The 15,311-nt window shown below is 52.2% G+C and overlaps 1 protein-coding gene across 6 annotated transcripts; it reads left to right on the top strand.

Moving 5' to 3' along the window:
- Positions 1–257: 257 nt before the first annotated feature.
- Positions 258–15,149, top strand: ARHGAP30 (Rho GTPase activating protein 30). 6 transcript variants are annotated; one of them, XM_032627148.1, is made up of 14 exons: positions 259–652; positions 1,956–2,061; positions 2,759–2,867; positions 5,701–5,803; positions 7,577–7,721; positions 8,615–8,697; positions 8,868–8,975; positions 9,696–9,823; positions 10,309–10,480; positions 10,560–10,663; positions 10,741–10,818; positions 11,092–11,493; positions 12,432–12,697; positions 12,790–15,149. In XM_032627148.1, exons 3-14 carry the CDS (start codon positions 2,810–2,812, stop codon positions 14,392–14,394), a joined length of 3,252 nt encoding a protein of 1,083 aa, XP_032483039.1. In that variant the 5' UTR covers positions 259–652; positions 1,956–2,061; positions 2,759–2,809; the 3' UTR covers positions 14,395–15,149. The 6 variants fall into 6 exon arrangements, with proteins under 6 accessions (XP_032483024.1, XP_032483032.1, XP_032483039.1 ...); XM_032627133.1 differs by having other exon boundaries at positions 258–652; positions 1,956–2,867; positions 10,563–10,663; XM_032627164.1 differs by having other exon boundaries at positions 1,956–2,867; positions 12,432–12,526.
- Positions 15,150–15,311: the final 162 nt, after the last annotated feature.

The raw sequence follows: 15,311 nt of genomic DNA, 5'->3' as shown, positions 1-15,311 counted from the left end.
CAGCCCTGTGTTGCTCTGCTCCTAGGCAAGTCTCGGGTCTCCACCTCAGACCCCAGAATTCTGGTCTCCGAGGGTGTCAGTCACCTGCTCACGCCCCAGGCGCTACCACCCACCCCAGGGCTCTGACATCACCTCCTGTTGACCAATGAGTGGAGGCCCAGCAATGGGTGAGGATGTGAATGTCAGCTACCTCCCCCACCCCAGCTCTGTGGTTGCAAAGATGCTCTAACAGGAAGCGGGTTTAAGGAGCTGCACAGCTTCCTGCCCCCCAGGGCTGAGCAGGGCGAGAAGGGCGAGTGCCAGGCCCGGCCACGAGACACAACTTCTTGCCGGGGTCCTGGCAGCTTCCTCTTCCACAGCCACTTCCGTGTGGCCGGGGCCCCAGAGGCAGGAGCTGCTGCCCGTTGCCCAGGCCACCCTCCACCCCCAGTTCTGAGCCCTGCCCCCCTGGGGCCAGGCCAAGCCCAGAGGCTGGCTTGGGATCCCATGGGGGACTAGTAGGGCAAAGGTCTTAGGGGACAGAGGTGGCTGGGCCAGAGCCCTGGGGCTCCGGCCATGAAGTCTCGGCAGAAAGGGAAGAAGAAGGGCAGCTCGAAGGAGCGGGTGTTTGGGTGCGACCTGCAGGACCACCTTCAGCACTCGGGCCAGGAGGGTAAGGAGGCCAGCCCGGAGCTGCTGCTGGGCGGAGGGGGAGGCGTGGAGCTTCTCCAGCCTGATCTAGGCTGAGGGTACAGAAGCAGCTTCCAGGAGCTCATGGAGAACGGGCAGTGGCTTGGGGTCACCCCCAGGCAGCTGATGAGCAGGCAGGGCAGGAAATGTGGCTCAGTGACTGCCTGGGGGTGAAGAGACTGGTGATGAGAATGGGGGCACCGAGGGAGCACTGAGAGGAGAGGAGGGAGAGACTGGAGACCCAGGAGAGGTAGAAGAAGCAGAGGTGAGGAGACGACAGCTGGGGGACAGGAGAGGAAGGCTGAAGGGACAGGGTCAGGAGATGAGTGGCTGAAGGGGCATGGATGGTCCTTAGGTCTGAATGAAAAAAGACAGGAGAAGGGCCCCTGGAGAGCCTGAGGATGGCACATGGGGAGGATGGGTGTTTCCTGGCTGGAGGAGACGAGGTTATGGGGCTCTGATCCCTCTGCAGCCTTGCTGGGCCACAGGTGAAGATGCAGGGTGGGGACAGTCTCCTCCCCCAGTCTCTCTGATTCTCCGGTTTTCCCTGTGCAAAGGAGAAACAGGTTCAAAGTGGAAGGTGAGGGGAGAAGCTGCTAAAATGGGAACACCAGAACAGTAAGAGAGATGGTCTGAGGCCTGGTGTGAAGATGGGGGTAGAGGGTACAAAGGAGGATGGGGGTGAGGACTGTCTGTGGAAAGCATCCTCCCTGAGTTACCTTGGAGGGCGCTTGGAAACGAGCAGGACCAGGGACAACATTGGCTCCCAACTGTGCTTGGTGTGGAGTAGACACTCAGAAACATTTCTTGATTTGATTTGGAATTGAACGCAGGTATCCTGACTGCCCAGCCCAGCTTGTTTTTTGGTACTTCGACCTCCTCCCAAAGAAGGGCATGATTTCTCCCCCCCCTCCACCCCAATCTGTCATTTCCTCTTTGTTCTCTGCTCTGGGCTGCTGCTCTGTGTGCCTGCAGTAGAGGGAGGGTGATGGTGGTTCCCAGCTCATTTCCTGCTCTTAGCCCCGCCCCTGTGTCCCCAGACACCTCCTTCCCCTTTTCTCCTCCCCCAGAGGCCCCCATCCCACTGGCCTCAGTTAAGGGAAAGCCCGGGCCCCAAGGAAGGGTGTTAAACAGCCCAAGTGGCTTCTCTGTGCCTTTCTTTCTTTTCTAACAGGGCACAGCCCAGCCGCCAGTGTGGGGTTGACTCCTTTACAAGGGATGCCTCTTGAGAATGATGGCTCTTGGGTGAGGGCCACATGATTTAATTGGGGCTGACGTTCTTCCAGTTCTCTGCAAACCCTCAGTTCAGCATCCTCATCCTGGCGCTGTCCTTCCCTGTGGACCCCCTGCCAACCTCCTGTTGAAACACTGAACTGTCAGCATTCCCAGAAGGTGAGGGGCATGTTCTCTGGAAGGGATAGGCATCTAGTTGCTGGGTCCTGATCCTAGTGAATCCCAGAGAGAGAGAGAGAGAGAGAAGCCCCTCCTGCCCTTCACAAGAACCTCACCTGAGTCCAAGGCGGGAGGAGTATCTTGGGCACCAGAGAAGCAGTGGCAGCCTTCTCCCCTTCTCCCAGCTCCTCCTAGTATAGACAGGTGGAAAGTGGAAGGACAGAGAGAGGCCAGTGATGGCTTCTCTCTTTAAGCCAAGATCCAGCAAAAATGAAAGCCCAGGCCAGGAGAGCTGTGTTTGTGGGTTAACTTATCCTCCCTGATTATCTTGGTTTCCCCCATCCTTGCAGCTTCGGTCCATCTCAGCACCCTCTCTCAGCTCTTTGCCCTAGGTGGGTCTCTTCCTTCCCGAGCCCTTATATCAATTGAGTTCTTCCTTTTCCTAGTATTTATCTCTTTGAGATCTTGTTCAGGTTTCTGATTCTCCAGCTTCCTAAGCTTCAGGCCCTCCTCCCTGACCCACCCTTTGACTCTACCACCCCGACTATGTCTCTAACTTTTACCTCTGACCCCATTTCTCTTATCTCTGTCTCCTTGACTCCTCCATCCCTCTGATCCTATTATCTCTTCCCCCATCTCCTTGACCCATTTCTTCTATGGCTCTGACTCCTTAGGCTCTCAAATGCCTTCTTTAAAGGTATGCCTTCCTCAAAGGCCTCCCGTGGAGACTCAAAATCAACAGAGAAGGATGGGATGGAGAAGACCTGGACTGATTGCAGTTACTGTGAAAACAACCTGGGGTTCAGGTGACAGCCAACTATTTATGAGTCAACAGAGTGATGGCCGAAAGAGTTGGGGTAGCATTATTCACCCAAGAGTAGAGCAACAGCTTGACCCAGGAGGGTCTGCCTCATCTCTGCATTCAGTGCTGGGAACCTGAGGTCAGGGGACCCTGGCAAATGGGCAGAGGTCCTGGAGGGGTGGATGGTGAACTGTAGAGCCTGTACTAAGCTGAGACAAGAGAGGTGACTAGGGTGCAAAATGTAAGGAAACTCTCACTCTCAGGGCCAGGCAAGTGAAGCCCTAGGTGCTTCTTTCTTTTTTTTTTTTTTTTTTTTTTTTTTTTTTTTTTGTGGTATGCGGGCCTCTCGCTGTTGTGGCCTCTCCCAGTGCGGAGCACAGGCTCCGGATGCGCAGGCTCAGCGGCCATGGCTCACGGGCCCAGCCGCTCCGCGGCATGTGGGATCTTCCCGGACCGGGGCACGAACCTGCATCCCCTGCATCGGCAGGCGGACTCTCAGCCACTGCGCCACCAGGGAAGCCCGGTGCTTCTTTCTTAAGGAGGCATTCACTCTCAAGGTCGTGCATGTACACAGTTGACACGTGCACGACCCTAAGAGTGAGTGCTTAAATTTTGCAGCCTTGATGCTCTCCTTGTCTCACCCAAATCCTGGCTCTGGGGTGCAGGAGGGTAAAGGGTATGGACTCCGGGTCACATAAAGAGGGTTTAAAATAGTGTTTGATGGATTTATTGATTTTCTTCAGTCTGTATTTCTAACTTACTTAATTCCACAAAGAGCTTGAGACGGATGACTTCCAAAACCCAAAACTTTACAAAAAGAATAAATGACTGAAAAAAAAAAAGAATAAATGACTGAAGGAATTGAGTTGAAGGGAAAACAGGAGGGGTAAAATCAGTACCTAGAAATGCATTTCAGGTGGTTCTATATGGTTCCAAGATATGGGCTCTGAGCTTCCTGGTAGTTAAAGAGGTAAACGTAATCAGGTATGAAATTCATAAAGCCCATAAGAAAAAAATAGGTGGCTTAGGAGAAGCACAGCTTTTTCTGACACTAACACATGACAGGAATTTCTCTGGTGAGTCTCAGTTAATTGGACTCAATGTTTTGTCTTAGGCAATATTCTCTATTAAAGCTCCAATTCATTGAGTAATTTAATAAACATCTGTTGAGCACCTGCTCTGTTTCAACACTGTGCTAGACGCTGGGGAGGATGTCACTACTTGTCAGAAGGTATAGATACAAAATATACCAATCATAAAAAAGTACAATAAGTGCTATGGACAGATATAAACAAAGGACCTTGGGAAGTATAATACGGATGTAAGCAAAGGGTTCAGAATTGGAAGTGATGTCTGAAGTGTGTTTTGAGGAATGCATAGGGACTCACCAGGCAGACACAGAGAGGAGGGCATTTCCAGGCAAGGGAAAACATGAGTGATAGTATCAAGGCTTGTTCAGGGGGTAGGAAAGTGCTGGATCATAGGATTTATTGGAGGAGCTGGCCGGAGCTAAGGCTGGAATGGCAGCTGGACCTGGTTTGTGAAAGGTCTTATACAGTATACCATGTTGAGGAGTTTCTATTTTATTCTGTGTTTGTAAGCTAAGCATTGAAGATTGGGGTGGAGCAGAGTGTGTACATAGCAAAGGATTTAAAGCATGGAAGTGCTTAAAAAAAAAAAAAAAAGTAAAGCATGGAAGTGCTTTAGAGAGGTAACTATGTGGCCTTGTGGAGATGAGATTCAACACATGGTTTCTGAGGATTTCCCATGACTGAGACACCATGACAGAGACACCATGACAGATAAGGTGAGGAACAGTAGGATGGGTCACACTTAGATCTTGTTCTTAAGGAGCTTACGGTCTAGTAACTGGGGAGGGCTCCGAAGAAGGGAGAGAGAATACAGCTTTTTGCACTCTTGGATTGGAATCCTGGCTCTAGCTGGATGATACTGCACACTCATTACTTCTATGATCCTCGATTTTCATGTCTAATGCATAGTGCTTGGCATATAGGTGCTTCTCTCCTGAATTGACCCGTCTGAAGGTCTGTCGCAACTTCATGTACCTTCCTATGGCAGATCTAAGATCCATGCATTCACTAACCAGAGGAGGTGCTTCACAGTAATGCCCATCAGCTCTGCTCCACTTTGGTTGCAAGAGCTCATGTTCCTTCATCTTATGTAGAGTGTTATGTAAACGCACTTTCAAGACCAGTCCTTCACCCTGAGTCCTCTTCCAATCGCATTGCTGTCCCTTTAAAATTTCTGTAATAGCAACTAGTGATTACAGAGAGAGAGAATTTCAGGTCAACAAAGGCAGAACTTTCTAACAGGAATGGGCAGTCTGGAGAGGCAGTGAGCTCCCCCTTACTGGGGGAGTTTATGCCGAGACTCTAGGCCCAATGGGCAGAGAGACTGTAATGGGTTGGCAGGCTGGAGCTGATGTCCTGCAATAATCTTGCTGACAAGTTTGGGGTTTTTTTTGGTTTTGTTTTGTTTTTTGCGGTACGCGGGCCTCTCACTGTTGCGGCCTCTCCTGTTGCGGAGCACAGGCTCCGGACGCGCAGTCTCAGCGGCCATGGCTCACGGGCCCAGCCGCTCCGCGGCATGTGGGATCTTCCCGGACCGGGGCACGAACCTGTGTCCCCTGCATCGGCAGGCGGACTCTCAACCACTGCGCCACCAGGGAAGCCCCCTGACAAGTTTTTATTCCACGAGCTTTGCCTTCAAGTCTCCCCAAGCCTCCTTCCCTGATGCATCCATTTCTCAGACCCCCTGTAGTCTCTGACCTCCCAGACCTTCTGATTTCTCTTTCTCTGCCCCATCTGTGTTCCCAGTGCCCCAGGTGCTAAGGAGCTGTGCAGAGTTTGTGGAGGAGTATGGAGTGGTGGATGGGATCTACCGCCTCTCAGGGGTCTCTTCCAACATCCAGAAGCTCCGGTGAGTCAGGCAGTGAGGGGAGAGCTCTGTGGCCGGGAGGCCAGGAATCACAGGGGTGAGGGGATGTGGGGAGAAGGAAACAAAGATGATAGATACTGTCCAAGGGAGGAGCTCTAGTCTCCTCGGGAAAGGTTGACACCATGCCCCGCACTCCCCACAGGCTAGCCTGCACGCGGGCATGTGTGTGCCCACATGCATGTACACACACACGTGCACACACACACACAAACACTCCTCCCCTCCCACATGCACCCACCCAGCTTTAAAAACAAATTTAGATACAATTCACATGCCATAAAATTCACCATTTAAAAATGTGTAATTCAAAAAAAATGTATAATTCAGTGGTTTTTAGTACATTTACAAGTTTGTGCAACCAGCGCTGTCTAATTCCAGAGCATTTCGTCAACCGCAAAAGAAACCCTATACCCATTAGCAGTCATTCCACATTGCCCTTCTCCCCCAGCCTCTGGCAACCGCTAGTCTACTTTCTGTCTCTATGGAGTTGCCTATTCTGGACTTGTCACATGAGTGGAATCATATAATTGTACATTTCTGTGTCTGGCTTTTTTTACTTAGCATGTTTTCAGGGTTCATGCATACTGTTGCATGTACCAGTACTTCACTTCTTTTTATGGCTGAATAGTATTCCATTGTGTGGCGTTATCACATTTGTTTACCCATTCATCGGTTGATGGCTACTTGGGTTGTTTCCACCTTTCGGCTGTTGTGATTAATGCTACTATAAACGTTTGTATACAAGTATTTGTGTGGACATATGGTTTCAGTTCTCTTGAGTATATACCTAAGAGTGGAACTTCTGAGTCGTATGGTAACTCTATGTCCAAACTGTTTTCTATAGGAGTTGCATCATTTTACATTCCTACCAGCAATGTGTGAGGGTTCCAATTTCTCCACATCCCAGCCAACACTTGTTACTGTGTGTCTTTTTGATTATAACCACCCTAATGTGTATGAAGTGATATTTCATCTATATTTGCATTTCCCTAATACCTAATTATGTCGAACACCTTCTGTGTGCTTATTAGCCATTTGTGTATCTTTGGAGAAATGTCTATTCAAATCTTTGCTCATTTAATAATTAGGTTATTTGTGTCTTTTGAGTTGTAAGAGTTCTTTATGTATTCTGGATATCAGACACTTATTAAATCTATGATTTGCAAATATGTTCTCCCATTCTGTGTGTTGTCTTCATTTCCTTGATAGCATCTTTTGGTACACAACAGTTTGTAATTTTGATGTCAAATTTATCTATTTTTTTCTTTGGTTGCGTGTGCTTTTGACGTCATATCCAAGGAACTGTTGCCTAATCCAAGGTCCTGAAGATTTACACTTATGTTTCCTTCTGAAAGTTACACTCCTCCATCTTTACACATACCCGGAAACACACATTTAGGCTCATCCTCCCACTTCTACCGACTCCTACATACCCCTACATTGCTACTCACACCGACTCTACATCCTGATATGTACCCCTGTTCATGCATAGACCCATTTACCTATCCACTTACCCATCTCAACATCCACTCTGCACGTTGACAGATACAACGCCTTATACTTGCTGCCTCACGTATATACACGCCCCAACCTCTTCCTTCCAAGATTCATACATGTTGACCCTCGACCCTGCCTGGAGCTCATCTCTACAGCTCTGCCTAGGTGAGGGTCCCTCAAATCATAGGTTTAATGTAGGTGAGGGTCCCTACATTTCCTCAGACTGTCACCACTCCTGACCACTCTGCACCTCCCCAGGCAGGAGTTTGAGGCTGAGCGGAAGCCAGACCTGCGGCGAGATGTTTACCTTCAGGACATTCACTGCGTCTCCTCCCTGTGCAAGGCCTATTTCAGAGAGCTGCCAGACCCCCTGCTCACTTACCGGCTCTATGACAAGTTTGCTGTGAGTTGAATGACAGCGGGCTCGGGGGAGAAGAGAAGGCTGAGGGTGGTGACCTCTGTGGTTTTGACATCCCAGATGTGTCCAATGCAGACCGAGTTCTAGGGATCCTGCGTGACAGAGACCACATGAAAATGAAAAGCCCCGTCCCTTACAAATCTCCTAGCTCTGCTGCCTCTGCTCTCCCCTGTCCTTCTGCTCTTCCTTGTCTCTCCTTTCCCTGCAAACTGCACACCGTGCAGGGTGAGACTGGGGGAGAGTAGAGGCCAGAGAGAGAGCAGAAGCTGGAAAGCCCTTGGAAATCACCTAGACGGGAGCTTCCCTACATTTAAGAGAATGAGAACCCTTTTAGGAAGTCAATTGTTTTTCAAGCTCGCCCTTCCATGAACTGTGATCGTGTGCTGAACATCTTTTGAATAAGAAAATACATGACAAAAGTGCTCTCTTGAATTGAGTAACACTTCTAAATTAAGTTGCATTTTATTGAGCATGACATCATTTAGAGATCCTGAATACCAGGGTATGCCATTCAGCCCATACAGGCCAGAATGGGTGGGCATGGGCCTTCCTGGACACCTTGAAATCAACTCCGTGGCCCCTGGGGCGCCCACAGGGTGGAACCTGATGTGTTCCAGAGCCAGAGCACTACTGATGAGGACGCTAAGGCAGAGAGTGGCCGTGAGTTGCTCAAGGTCACAAAGCTAGTAAGCGGCATAGCCAAGATTCATCTGCAGGTCCTGGGGTGCCCAGATTCTACGTCATTGTACTTCGAAGATTCAACCTGGGGGATGGAGTGGGGTACAGCACAGACTGTTTCTGAGAGTTTGGCTCAGAACTCTGGGGAGGAAGCAGGGGCAGCGCTGGGTCAGTGACTCCTGCTCCTTGATTTCAACCAGGAGGCTGTGGCAGTGCAACTGGAACCTGAGCGCTTGGTCAAGATCCTAGAGGTGCTTCGAGAACTCCCTGTCCCAAACTACAGGTGTGTGGGCCTCCTCCCCATCCAGAGTCCCGACTCACTCCGCTCAGCCCAGGCTCTTTGTCCACCTGGGGCCTTGACTGCTCACTTCTCTTCTTGCACCACCCCTCAATCCTGCCTCTGCCTGAGCGCTCCCTTTGTGAGCTCTACCCCACAACGCCCCCTTTCTGCAGGACCCTGGAGTTCCTCATGCGGCACCTGGTGCACATGGCCTCATTGAGTGCCCAGACCAACATGCACGCCCGCAACCTGGCCATCGTGTGGGCCCCCAACCTGCTGAGGTGGGTGCATGTGTGGGGATCCTGGCAGAGCCTAGCCCCTGGGAAGCTGCTCGAGGAGGGACTGTGGCCGTGCGGGTGCACTGGAAGAGGGGTCTCACCCAGTGAGAACAGGAAGTTTCAGGATCACATTGAGTGTGATGGAGCTCACCCACGTGAGCCCCTTCTCTGAGCTTGAGTAAAGTCCCTAAGGACAGGGCCTTTGTGTTTTCTTTTTCTTTTTTGTCCACACTGAGGGGCATCCGGGATCTTAGTTCCCTGACCAAAGATCGAACCCGTGCCCCCTGCAGTGGAAGGACGGAGTCCTAACCACTGGACTGCCAGGGAATTCCCAGACCTTTGTGTTTTCTTACACTGCATCACTTAGCTCAGGGACTGGAGCAGGAAGGGGTTGAGGGGATCCTTGTCAAAGGATTTGTTGAGCAAATGTCTTGGAGAAGTGGGTTGCATGTCACTCCCTGTGGTGCAAGGCAGACTATGAGAAGTCCTGAGATTCGCTATACACAAGGCGCCCTGCAGAGGAGGTAGACATTAATCCTGAGGAGGGTGTCCAAGAAGGCTTCCTGGAGGAAGTGGCCATTTGAGACTTGAATCATGCATGTAGATTAAGAGGTGGAGATGGGGTTAATGGCATTCAGGGGAAAGGGTGTAAGATCTTTTTAGGGAGAATTCGAATGGGGAAGTGTGGTGGGGCTGGGGGAGAATAACTCCACACCTCCACAGGTCTAAGGACATAGAGGCCTCAGGCTTCAATGGGACAGCAGCCTTCATGGAGGTGCGGGTGCAGTCCATTGTCGTCGAGTTCATCCTCACACATGTGGACCAGCTCTTTGAGGGTGCTGCTCTCTCTGGTCAGTGCCCTTCCAACTCACCAAATCACCATCCTCTGTCTGGGAGTCATGTCAGAGTTATAGAGAGCCTCCAAGATCATCTAGTTCAGTTTCCCTGCTTTGTGGATGACAGAACTGAGTCTCATAAAGTATTGTTGCTTATGGTCACGTGGAGAAGACCCTGCAGAGAGAATGGTGCAGTCAGGACTTGAGTAGGCCTCTTCTGCTCTCCGTCCAGGGCATAACTTGGCCTCTGAATCACCATCCATCCTGGTTCTCGAGGCTAGTGAAGGATCATTCCCACCCCCGGCCCACTGGGCCAATGTCCCGGGATCTCCTGGCCCCCTTTGTCCCTGAGGACTCCCTCTTGAGGAGCTAGACACAGAGGGTCTGCCTCCAGGTATATCCCTAGCATGGTAGTTGGTGAGTGGGAGGGTGCAGTGAGGAGCTCCGTACCCAAAGCCCTCTCTCTGTTCCTGGCTGGCCAATTCCTCTTCTTTTCCTAGGTGGTGAGGTGGAAAGTGGATGGCGATCACTTCCAGGGGTCCGGGTGTCAGGCGGCCCCGAGGACGTTATGCCCCCATCCCTGCCCTACCACCTGCCTAGCATCCTGCAGTCTGGTGATGGACCCCCACAGATGCGGCCTTATCACACTATCATAGAGATTGCAGAGCACAAGTAAGGCCTTCTTCCTGGGCCCTCCTCCCCTGCACTGGCCACCAGGCTCCAACTGCAGTGATTTCTCCATCCCCTCCAGGAGGAAGGGGTCTTTGAAGGTCAGGAAGTGGAGATCTATCTTCAATCTGGGTCGCTCTGGCCATGAGACCAAGCGTAAACTTCCACGGGGAGCTGAGGACAGGGGTAAGTCTGGGAGATGTAGGGGGAGCTCTGCAGAGGGTGTGCCAGGCCCTGGCTCTACGCGCATCCCTGTCTTGCAGAGGACAAATCTGATAAGGTGACTCTGCGGCCAGCCAAGAGCATGGACTCACTGAGTGCTGTGGCTGGGGTCAGTGATGGTGAGTATAGGTGTGCAGTCCTGTGTGTGTGTGTCGGGGCGGGGTGCGGGTAGTGATGGCTAGTGACTGTACCTCCAGGGAGGGAAGGGGGTTCCTAAGTAGGTGTTGGTGGGGTGACGTCTGACCTGCTGACTGTAAGGTTTGCAGTAGCGGCTAAGGGAAGATGGGCCTGGTGTATTCCAGGCTAGAGAAAACAGGGAGCACTCTCTGGAGCCTTTCTGAGGTGTCCAGGCCCCTTGCAGAGGCTGTTGCCTACCTCTCTCTCCTCCACAGAGCCAGAGGGGCTGGTGGGACGCAGCAGTCCTCGGCCATGCCCACTGTTGCTGGCGAGCTTGGAGAATGATTCTGTGGAAGCAGCAGAGGGTGAACAGGAGCCCGAGGCAGAAGCACTGGCTGGCACGAGCTCTGAGCCCGGCACACCACGACCTGGGCGGTCAGCAATCCGTGCTGGGGGCAGCAGCCATGCAGAGCGCCGTGCTGGCGTCCACATCTCAGAGCCCTACGATGTCAACCTCCCACCACACATCAGTTCTATGCTCAACATATCCCCGAACATCATCTCTAACGTCTCCTTGGCCGGGTTCGCCCGTGGTCTTGAGTACCCCACCCTACAGCCCCGGCCAAGCCCTGCCTCTGGCCCTGGCTCTGGCCCTGGCCTTGGCCCTGGTCCCCCAGGTGAGGATTCAAGGATTTCCCAGGGCTGGGAGAGGGGACTGGAACTCTAGGCTGAGGCTCCGATGCTGGGGATCTGCTCTGGGCTTTGGCTGGTTATCTTTAGCTGCCTCCCCGGGTTCAAGATGGGGGGAATCCAGTAATATTATCAGGTTGTGTGAAATTCTTGCAGAGAGGATCTCTGGCAGGCTTAGATCACTGATATATCCAAGAATGGGGATCTGTGTCATATATATACAGCAGGGATTACTAAGTACAAAGTGGGAATATATCATAGATGATGGTAATAATAATAATATTAATACTAATAGCTAACATTTGTCGAGAGTTTATGATGGGCTTTGTTAAGGACTTTGAAGGCATTAGCTCATTCATTTTCTCATAATGTTGACACAGGTATTGTTTTTATCCTTATATTACAGCAGTGTAACCTGAGACTTAGGTTAAGCAATTTGGTAGGAGGTGGCAGAGCTGGGATTTGATCTTTGCTCTGACTCCAGTTCCTGAAGTGTCAATAATGAGAAGTATTGAGGCAGCACTAGGTACTGGATAAGGATAAGGGCTACACAGTTAAGTAGTCTTGGATTCAAATTTTGGCTGTGCCACTCGTTGTTTGTGTGACCATGGACAAATCTCTCTGAGTCTCACTTTCCTCATATATAAAATGGGGAAAAATACCCTACATTATAGGGTTGTTTTATGGAGAAAATAAGATAATGCATTATAAAATGTATAGCGCAGTGCTTGGCACCTGGTAGGAGCTCAATAAAGGTGGCTCTAAGCCAATGGTTAGGGATATGGGTCTGAGAGGATCGGCCACATGGAGGATCTATGCTGGGAATGTTGGGCCCATACTGTAGCAATGCTAGGAAGACTCACATTGGAAAGGGTCAGGGCTGGTCTTGACCTTTGTATTCCTGGGACTACCTTTCTCCCAACAGATGAGAAGTTGGAGGCAAGTCCAGCCCCAGGTCCCCTGGCTGACTCAGGCCCAGCGGACATGACCCCTGCCCTGGAGGACTGCCTGTCCCAGGAGGTGCAGGATTCCTTCTCCTTCCTAGAGGACTCAAGCAGCTCAGAGCCTGAGTGGGTGGGGGTGGTGGATGGGGAGGTGGCCAAGGCAGGACCAGCAGGAGCAGCCTTCTCCCTTGGGGAGGACGACCCTGGGATGGGCTACCTGGAGGAGCTCCTGGGAGTTGGGCCTCAGGTAAGGAGGCGCTGTGCTGGGTTTGGGGGTGCTAAGGAATCCAGAGGGTGGACAGGGCCACCTGGTCCTGAGCCACGATGCTGTGCTTACAGGTGGAGGAGTTCTCTGTGGAGCCACCCCTGGATGACCTGTCTCTGGATGAGGCTCAGTTTGTCCTGGCCCCCAGCTGCTGTTCCCTGGACTCTCCTGGCTCCGGGCCTGAAGCAGAGGAGGAAAGTGGGGAGGAAGTCTTCCTGAGTGCCTATGATGACCTAAGTCCCCTTCTGGGGCCCAAACTCCCGACCTGGGAGGGTTCAGGCAGTCTAGAGGAAAAGGGAACAGGGTCTGGAAGACAGGAGGCTCCAGGACAGGCGGAGGGAGAACAGGTATTCTGGGAAGTTGAGAAGGGCAAGGAGGCTGAGCCTGTAAGTAGACGGGACATCAGGGAGGAGGCTGAGGGGAGTCCAGAGAGTGGAGTGGAGGGTGGAGAGGCCAGTGAGGAAGGAGTGGAGGCTGAGGGAAGCCAAAAGGTGATTGACAGTTTGAGCGAAAGATGTGGGGAAGAGAGAGAGGAGACAGAGGCCAAGGGAGAGGAGTCCAGAGGTCAGCAGGAGGATGAGAGTACAGAGGAAGCTAAGGGTGTGGAGGAAACAGGAGGGGAGCAGGGGAAGGAAAGAAAGACCGAGCGAGAAGAAGAGGAGGAAGGAGATGAAGCCCAGGGAGAAGCCGGGAGAGACCCAGAGGATGGGGCCCAGGAAAACCAAATTGCTGAAGAGAGCTGGGAAGTTGTACACAAACAAGAGGCTGAAGGAGGCAGAGAAGATGAGGTCAAAGGGCAGAGGGGGGATGAGAACCAAGAGGCAAGAGAAGACCAAGGAGATGGTGAAGATAGCAGAATCCCAGAAGCAGCAGCTGAAGGAGGAGCAGGGAAGGTCAGCAAGGAACGGGAGTGTGGAGACGGAGAAGCTGAGGGAGACCAGAGGGCTGGAGGTGACCATGTAGAAGAGGGCTCCCTCCCTGAAGTGCCACATGTAGAGTCCCTGGAGGTTGACAGTGCCAAAGAGGGCAATGCCCAGCCCTCTGAGACAGAACACGCAGCCCCACAGCCACCCCGTCCAGAGGAGATGGATCCAGAGGGGCAGCCCAGTCCCCTTGGCTCAGCTGGTGGTGTGGGCATGCGCCTGGCCTCCACCCTGGTTCAGGTCCAACAGGTCCGCTCTGTGCCTGTGGTGCCCCCCAAACCACAGTTTGCCAAGATGCCCGGTGCAATGTGTGGCAAGATCCATGTGGCACCAGCAAACCCATGCCCAAGGCCTGGCCGGCTTGATGGAACTCCTGGGGAACGGGCCTGGGGGTCCCGAGCCTCCCGCTCCTCTTGGAGGAACGGGGGCAGTCTTTCCTTCGATGCTGCTGTGGCCCTGGCCCGGGACCGCCAGAGGACTGAAGCTCAGGCAGTTCGGCGGACCCAGACCTGTACTGGGGCTGGGGACTACAGCCTCATCCCCAAAACCTCCCCATATAGCATGATCTCTGCCTATTGTCCTCGGCCCCTTAGCTGCCTGGAGCTCCCAGCTGAAGGCACAGAAGGGTCTGGACCCCGGAGTCGGTTTAGTCTGCCCCCGAGAGAACCCCAGCTCCCTGACCCTGTTGAGTCGCCCCAGCGCCGATCGTATGCATTTGAAACACAGGCTAACTCTGGGAAAGGTGAGGGACTGTGATTCGGACCAGACCACTGGGCACAGGGGACAGTAGCTGTCTCCAGGGTCTCTCTGCTGTCTCTTTGGCAGCCTGAGCAGCTTTAGTGCCCAACTTTATAGGTTTTGGCCCTCCGGCTTCTCTTTAGGACTGTGGAAGGCACGTCTTGGTCCGTTTACCTGAGGTTGTCTCAGACACAAAGCACTTATCCCTTACAAGATTCCAGAGAAAGTCACCGAGATCCTGTTCCCAGAGAGTGGGGTCACTGGCCAAAGGGAACAAAGAGTAGGCGGCAAACTTAACGATTTCTCAACGTGAAGAATGAAGGCAGAACTCCAGCCAAGTTTCCGGCCCTCTTAGGCAATGAACTTCTCTTCATGGAAGTCCAGAGTACAGCCAGGGGTCAGGGCCAGATCAGAGCCTATTACATACAAACACTTTTAGAGTTACCCATCCTTGTTCTACTCTTGGGCCCTGGGACACCTCTTGCTCCTCTTAACTCCAGATTAGGAGGAAAATGTGCAGGAAACTTTGAATGCGGAGTATTTGTTGGAGGGACTGGCTCCCTTCCCAGCTCCCCCACCCTCTGCCTCCCTCCATCTCAAGGAAGAGAGGTCTTGTATAGATCTCTCTGGCCTCTCCTTTCTCCTTTGGAATAACTTCCTATTTTAGGGAAGGGGAATGGCGTCACTCAGGCCCTGGGACTGCTCCCGACAGGCTGGGGCCACACGTCCCAAGGGGCAATGTCTCAGAATAAACGTTGTATTTTTACACATAAGTAGTTGTGGTGTCTCATTATTCTTATTAAAGTCTTGAGTGATACGTTTGGCCAAACGTTGTGTTTTTCTGTTTTTATTGTTTGGGCGCTCTTCCTCAGTTGTTGTCGTGAAGACCTGTAGCTAGAAACTAGAGCTGGGTTCATGGTGGTCAGGAAATGGGG

Source organism: Phocoena sinus, chromosome 1 (genome assembly GCF_008692025.1).
Source record: "Phocoena sinus isolate mPhoSin1 chromosome 1, mPhoSin1.pri, whole genome shotgun sequence".
Classification (NCBI taxonomy): Eukaryota; Metazoa; Chordata; class Mammalia; order Artiodactyla; family Phocoenidae; genus Phocoena; species Phocoena sinus.
This window is presented reverse-complemented; position numbering and strand designations above follow the sequence as displayed.

Excerpts from the sequence above, each read along its gene's own strand:
- ARHGAP30 (XM_032627124.1), top strand. The coding sequence starts at position 2,744 with ATGCCTTCTTTAAAGGTATGCCTTCCTCAAAGGCCTCCCGTGGAGACT. Across the intron at positions 8,698-8,867 it reads CTCCCTGTCCCAAACTACAG|GACCCTGGAGTTCCTCATGC; the intron begins GTGTGTGGGCCT and ends CCCTTTCTGCAG. Across the intron at positions 9,824-10,308 it reads TGAGGGTGCTGCTCTCTCTG|GTGGTGAGGTGGAAAGTGGA; the intron begins GTCAGTGCCCTT and ends TTCTTTTCCTAG.